The 7,751-nt window shown below is 28.4% G+C and overlaps 1 protein-coding gene across 1 annotated transcript; it reads right to left on the bottom strand.

Moving 5' to 3' along the window:
- Window positions 1-2,670: 2,670 nt before the first annotated feature.
- On the bottom strand, window positions 2,671-6,116 carry LOC111039516 (mannose-P-dolichol utilization defect 1 protein homolog). The gene is made up of 5 exons (XM_022323064.1): window positions 5,660-6,116; window positions 4,648-4,713; window positions 3,503-3,635; window positions 3,211-3,415; window positions 2,671-3,148 (listed from the first exon to the last, which is right to left on the bottom strand). The coding sequence occupies exons 1-5, from the start codon at window positions 5,754-5,756 to the stop codon at window positions 2,897-2,899; spliced, it is 753 nt and encodes a 250-aa protein (XP_022178756.1). The 5' UTR covers window positions 5,757-6,116; the 3' UTR covers window positions 2,671-2,896.
- Between the last annotated feature and the right edge of the window lie 1,635 nt (window positions 6,117-7,751).

A 7,751-nucleotide genomic window follows, 5' to 3' on the forward strand; every position in this document is an offset into this window, starting at 1 on the left:
GAGATGGACTAAAACAATAAATATAAGTAATGGTCTTAAAAATGATGTACTGAAAATGATGAAATTGAACAGTAATATCATTGAAGACCACAAAAAACTTACCGAGCTCATGTTTGATGAGGTAAAAATCTGTAGAACAATTGAATATGATGTAATTCATGATGAAATAGTGGATCCAGATAAGCCAGATACAGGTAGTCTGACTCAAGGCATTGCATCAAAATGGAAGCAACCAATTTGTGTTGATTTTGATGTAAAAATGACTAAAACCATTTTAAATGATATTATTAATTAACTGGAGAATATTGGTCATAAAGTTATATGTTTTGTTACTAATTGTGGTGATTCAAACCTTGAATTGGGTGGTGAATCAATAAGGAATAACTCATGACAACCCTACCTTCTTCATTCCTAACAGACAAAGAATAGTATATATTCTTGATTCACATCACTTACTGAAACTTACACGTAACTGGTTATAAGACACCGGTTTTTATTTAAATGAAGCAGAAATAAATAAAAAAACATTAGTACCATTAATAACCAAGGAATCATTTGAAGTAAGTCCATTTCAAAAATTTAAAAAATGTATCAGGTCAGAAATACATAATGCTGTCATGGATTAATTACTTATCATATAAAATAATTTTCCAAGCAGAACGGTTATTCAATAAATTAACGTAATGCCAATTCCCAAAGGTTCAAATGTGGTTGCTAAAATAACATATAAAATATTCTCAAGAAAGTTAGTAGGAAAAAAATTCAAACTTGTAATTTAAACTTATATCAAATAAAGAATTATTGTACAAATTAAATATTCAGTTAATAAAAAAAAAGATGAAATTAAAAAACTAAACCAGTTAAGAAAAGTAATGACTTATTATGTACTACTAAATTAATTTTATTAATGTTTTTAACTATAATTATTTGAAATATTTTAGATTAATAATTAAGCTATTAATCTGTATTATAATGTTGTGAGTTTGTGACCTATTCATAAACCTACTTTATACTTTATATTAACCCCCATAGATATTATCTAGAAACTCTATACTCATTTAATTAATTAAAATATACTTTAAAATATTTAGTATATTTTAACCGTTTAGTGTTCATTTTAATGTATAATAGAATAATATATATATAATGATAATTATTAACGAATATTTATTATTTGTAACATAAAAATCCTAGTTTCCAAAAATATGAGAAATATTCATATTATTATTCTATGATTATTATTATTATGATTTAAAAATGGGATACAAAAAGAATGGTAACTGTTCGTGGGTATTCTTTAAAATTTTAAGATACACAATAAAATGATAAAAAATAGTAGAACGTTATATTAATACTGAAGTATGTTATACAATTTGCAAATTGATCAACATTCTGTTATAATTTTAACTAAATTATAAATAAATATTCAAAACCATACTTAATTAATGATTTCCTCAACAAAGAATTGAATTACCTAGTTGGAATCCTATATTAGATAATTATGTTATAGACTGAAATGAGCATACTATAATACACATTTTTAGGTATTTTAATATATAACACTGTTTTAATAAACATTTATAAAATAAGGCATGCATGTTATTTTGTGTTGTGTGATAACATGTATTTCAAAATACCAAAAATGATAATGTCTATACCATAATAATGTCTCGTTTATGAGACAAAACATTAAAACTATGAAAGAATCTGATGTTAATACATGAAACACATACTAAATTAGAAAAGAAGTATTCTATAATTTATATAATTTATAAATGTACATTGTTTTAGATTGATTATAAATACACAATACAATAATTCGAAATACATATGTGGTTGGGAAATTTTGTTTTATTATTATTATTATAAACAATACCTAATGTATTGAATAATAATAATGACTAATTTGTGTCTAATTTATATTTTATAAATATTAATTAATAATATTTTTAAAACTATATTTTACATAAATCACACTACATAGAAATCAAAATCAAAGATTATCCTATGTTTACCAGTCTTTGGGTAATAAAATAATGTTTAAATTTGCTTTGGTTTTTCAACAATAATTCTATTGATATGGCTTAGCAAAATTTTTATTTAGTAACTATAACTAGTATTGAAAAATTATTTATTAAAAGATTGGAATTTTTATATATTTATAACATTTATTTTCAATAAATACAAAACATATTCAATGATTCTTTTATTTGTATAATTAATGGAAAATCTATTGCACACTTGGTACTAGTGTTCAATAATATTATTTTAACCAAATTAAATTTAAAATGTTTTAAGTTCTAATCAAAAAAATTATGTAATAATATCATGTTTCATATTTTAATCGATTTTTTCAGAAAACTTTTTTAAAATGGTACCATAAATATAATTATAGTGGAGGTTAAAATATTAAATATGATTAATTCTTCACTTAGAACATACAACATAAAGAAACCCTTCCCTTGATATTTAATACTCATCTTAGGAAATTACATTAATAAACCGTTTTTTACTCTTTACATTAAAATTAAATTACACTGACACTAGGTAATCAAATTTAATTTGAATAAATGATTGAATTAACCTTGAGAAGTGGTTATAAGAAACGAATTACAATTTTAAAAAATATACTTCCGTACTAAATACAAAAAAGAATGAACATTAATTTTCAATCTAAAATTAAATCTTAACAGAGTTTCCCGAAACATAAAGAGGATTTTGTCTTAATATCTAAATATTTTTAGAAAGAATTTATGCATAAATATATCACTTACGTTATTGATTCAAAAAATGACTTTAAAGATGAGTTAGTAACCGGGTTTTAATATTTCTACTGACTATTTTAATTTTGAAAATATGCGATTCTTAATTATACATGGCAAGCGGGTTATGTTATTTATGCTCTTTTACTCTTTTTTGTTTTTTTTTTAGTCTTAACAGGTGACCCTGATTTATAACAATAAAATTGAGTAACAATTATAAAGTTAGCAATAGATGCAAGAGCAAAACTCCATATTAAAAGGTTATCTCCAGTTTCTTGTACGGATGTGAATACTCGTACAGATGATCCTAAAAATAAAAGAATGGATGTAGCCATTGACAATTGTCCTGTGCTTTTGTTTTGAAAATTCACATAGCCTTGAGTCATCTAAAAGAAAACAAATATTTTATTATAATATTAATTGTATCTGAGTGTTTTCATAAATTTACCTTTCCATAAAACATTAATGGTATACTGATAAACTGTGCGTTCCAGAGGAAAGAATTTGGTACAATATCAGATACGAGAAGGAACAATAATGAACAATAAATAAATGCGAAAGCACTAGCCGCCCTCTTAGATATGTTATAGTAGAAAACTAATATTACAATTAGTAATGTTTGGAATAGTATGAACAATGAATCACCCCATGAGCTGTAAAATAAACAAATTATTAACTCAATACATAAACATACACAACAAACAAATTTGAACTGTCAAAATAATAAATTTATTTATCACCTAAATGGAAATTGACTAGAATAGCTGTATACAACATTTGATGTGACAGCAAATAGATCCATGCAAACATTTACCAAACTAATTCCAACAGCACTTTTGCTTTGCCATACTTTGATAACTTGTGGAAGTTTGACTGAAAAATAAATAATATTTATTAACAATTTAATGCAAAGCTTTAAGAAGACATAACACTGGTATTTGTCGTCTCGGCCTTTAACTAGTGCATAACATAGTTCATTTAAGCTCAGCTATGTTAGTTTAAAATGTAGAATGAATCAACCTATTATGAAACTTGATGGTAAGAACATTATCTGGATTTTTAGGTTGGTTTTTAATGATAGTTCAATCAACACGTTGACTGCCATGCGGCCTCAAGAATATTTATTATTTGTACGCCAAGTTCATTTTTCAGTGTCATTGTAAATTTGTATGTATACTATTGAATTTGAAAAAAATTAAAAATACAAAAAAATATGATAAAATTATGTTATACATCAAAAAATTGCAATTATTCCCGCCACGCCACGGCGAATTTTCTAGATCATTATTGTAGCGCCACGTAAAAGTTAATAATATAAATCCAAATTAATTTACGGTAACACGCGGCCATATGGCCTCCTACGAATGATATGGTACGGCAGCTGGCGGTCTAAAAATTATCAATACCTAATTATTTTTATACGGATGACGGCGACCGCCAGTCAACATGTTAAGAAAGTTATGAGCATTTTTAATTTTCTCTATATTATATAAACAATATTTGCTAAAAAATTGAACTATCATAAAGAACCAACATAAAAACAAAGATTATGTTCTTACATCAAGTTTCATAATAGGTTGATTCACTCTAATTTTTAAGCTAATGAAGCTATACATGATACGGCGAGAGTAAATTTTCTCAGTTACACAATTGTAAGTCAGGGAAAACAAATACAAGTGCTACATCCTCTTAATGACAATTTAGTTATATGTTTGCTTACTATAGGTATGTAGGTTATGTATAAAATTAAAACTCATAAATCATATGAAATATGTTATTTTTATGCTTAACGTATAACCTTATATACGATTTTAAGTAATACTAATTCATAACATACAGTTACACAATAAGACATAAATTAGACTTTATAAATATAAATTATCACCTAAAAGAGATCCACCAACTATTCCAAATCCAAGACCTTTACTGAGAGCAGATCTTATACAAGTACCTGGAAAAAAAAAAGGTATTAATGCATTGTGTAGAAGTGAAATAATACAATTTTATAATTATACTGTTAATAAGTATTTAAACTATTACAAATCCACACAATTGTTAAGTTACAATGTAACAGTATTGATATAGGTAAAAGAGATTTCTATAATTATTCAATAGATTACATTATAGTTGTTAAGTGTATAGGTGTCTACACCACAAACTAATGATCATAAATTCATAATTTACCAATAAAACAAATATAATAAAGGTAACTAAAGTTCATAATTTGAATTTGAGTCTAAATATTATTCTATTAATCGATTATAACTAAACTTAGTCCCTAGATATTCATTCTAAAATTATTTATTTATTTTATAGCCATGTATTTTGCTCATTAGTTGATTACTAAAATGTCCAGTTGGGTACATAACTTTTTTTATTATGATATAAAATATAAATTTTAACTACTTAGGTATCAAAGTAGTAGATACCCATAGTAAATAATAATAATTTATCAATACAATTGAATGCTATTCCAGTTATTTTATCAGTTTCTTTCTACTTTCTAATATGGTTACATTTAATATGAAATTATCAAACTTAAATTTCCTAAAGATTCTAAAAGAAATTATTATAATCAGCATTCATTTAATTTTCTTATGTGATGTTGATTAGTAAATACATATCATTCAAAAAGACTTAAAGGTTAAAGAAGTGTAAATGTATTATCCATGTATAATTACATGGTGACTATGCAAAAAATAAACCAATCACTGAGTGAGAAACTGATTACGGTCATTGAGTTATCGGATAAATCTTTTGACCGCTATATAATAACATAGTCAAAACAGAACTTTGCGTTTAATCAGAATTTATATTTTGAGTATGTTTGCAAACGTCAAAAGAAATCACAGTAGAGACGCTAGCTATATGAACGACAATAATTGTAATACACTTACCGTTAAAGAAATCCAAATCGTAGAAAAACACTTGGTAGCATTTGGGAGTTAGGACGAGTAGGGCGATCCGGTGGAACAGCTCGGCAAACGGGTTCATGTCGACTTGCCCAGAGCTATAGAGCACTGCAACGGCGAAACAGGGGACAAGATTCGACGAAGGAACGGTTGGCGAGAGGAGATGAGGAAAATGGACGTTTGTTGTCGACGTTGGACGCTTTGGCTACTTGACAGATAACACCGGTTAACATGGGCCGGCAACCGACACTGTTAAAATGTACAGCGCGCGGCTTCTGGTAATGGCACAGGTAGAGGAGCGCGCTAACACCGAAAAACAGCGAGAACGCCAAAAATTACAGCGCGCGCCGTCTAATGAATAATGCAAGATCAGTTTGGATGACGCGAGCAAGCGACCGGCAACATCAGCACCACCGCCTCCCGTAGTGCGCTATCACTTGCCGCCGCATCACGCATTCACGCTCCGCCTTATCGACATTCGACGACGACGACAACGACACGGTACAAAACGAACGACCGATGCGCGACGGGTGGACAGAGGAAACCCCTTACCGCGTCTGCCGAACCATTACCGTAGGTCGGTAGACACACGTCGTGCCCACGACAGGCCACGACACACAAATTACACAAGCACCAAAGCACGTCGTACGCGCCTACGCAAATACGACATACACGCGCTGGCGACAGTACCCTAAGACCGGGGTGCGTCCCAGTGTACCACATATTAACAATGCCTAAAAATCTAGTCGTGTCTCAAGTTCTCAAGCGGGAGGCCGAGCGCCGTACAGAAATACGCGGTCGGGACTTGGATTGTTGTGATCGATTACATTTTACTGTGCTCTGTGCACTAATATCTATCTACATCGATCCACCTTGAATAGTTGAATATAATAAATATTTAACACCTTACCGTGACTAAATAAGGTCACTTTTAGTCAATTTTTAAAGTAAATTTAGTCATGGTCCATTTCACTCTGTATTAAAACATTTGTTATCATTTGACATTTAATATTTATATTAAATTCTAAGCGGAGCAAACAGTGTACTTATTGATTGTGTGTAATGACTAATGATGTTCTATTTCGTATTCTGAACAGAACGATGAATATATTGATCTTAGGTAGGTACAATGATATGTTTTTTCTTGTGCCTGTCATCGCCTTTAGGGACAGTAATAATTAGGGCTCGGATTTAAATGCCCTAAAAATATCAAAAAATGCATTATTTATTAAATAAATTCAAATTAAATGATCATTAAAAAATAAGGAACAAATAAAATTATATTTCATTACAATTTACAAAAAAAAATTAAAAATTAAATTACATTTGCATGTTGAGTAATTGTCAAGTTTTTGTCAGCGGCAACATTCACCTCACATATTTTACAAAATAACTTGATGTTAAATTAGTTAAAATAGTTCAAAATGAAAATAATTTATATTACGTAGTATTATACTACCATGTAGTACTTATATTTCAATGAGGTCAATATAATACGACAAATAGGTCAAAAATGTCCTAAAAATTAAAAATGCATTAAAACCATCAAAAAATTATTGTGGTTAGATCGCGAAGTACTTAAAACATATTTGTAGCTTGGAAAGCATCTCGTAAGATATCCCAAAAAAATGATACAAATGCATTGAAATACGAGCCTTAGTAATAATACTTCAATTTTCTTCAACAGCATCTCTTCTGGTAGGAAAGTGAATCTAGTTGGTACTTGGGGGGGGGGTCAAAAGTAAAATATTCCTAAACGTTTTAAAAAGCGTTAGGAAAAACAAACAAAAGATAAGGAAATACTGAGATTCTTACTGTAACTGTGTAACTATAAAAAAAAATATTGTAGGTAGGTACATGAAATTTTCATTAAATATTAGCAATTTTTTGCACCATAAAATGAAATTATTGTCGATCAAAAATTGTTCACTCTACGAAGAAACGTTGTAATCTAGTACAACGTGCCTCACAAGTTGTTGTTAGTGGAAATTAAAAAAAAATTGAGCATTAATAAACAATAACTTTTTAAGAGCGTCTGAAGTTAAAAATTTGACAAAATTCAACAAAATCATTCAAC

This window comes from Myzus persicae, unplaced genomic scaffold (assembly GCF_001856785.1).
Source record: "Myzus persicae strain clone G006 unplaced genomic scaffold, MPER_G0061.0, whole genome shotgun sequence".
Taxonomy (NCBI): Eukaryota; Metazoa; Arthropoda; class Insecta; order Hemiptera; family Aphididae; genus Myzus; species Myzus persicae.

Bases quoted from the DNA above. Each gene is read 5' to 3' on its own strand.
- LOC111039516 (XM_022323064.1), bottom strand. From the start codon at position 5,756: ATGAACCCGTTTGCCGAGCTGTTCCACCGGATCGCCCTACTCGTCCTA. The intron at 3,636-4,647 runs GTGATAATTTAT...TTTATTTTTCAG, and splicing joins AGTTGGTGGATCTCTTTTAG to TCAAACTTCCACAAGTTATC. The intron at 3,149-3,210 runs GTAAATTTATGA...GTTTTCTTTTAG, and splicing joins CATTAATGTTTTATGGAAAG to ATGACTCAAGGCTATGTGAA.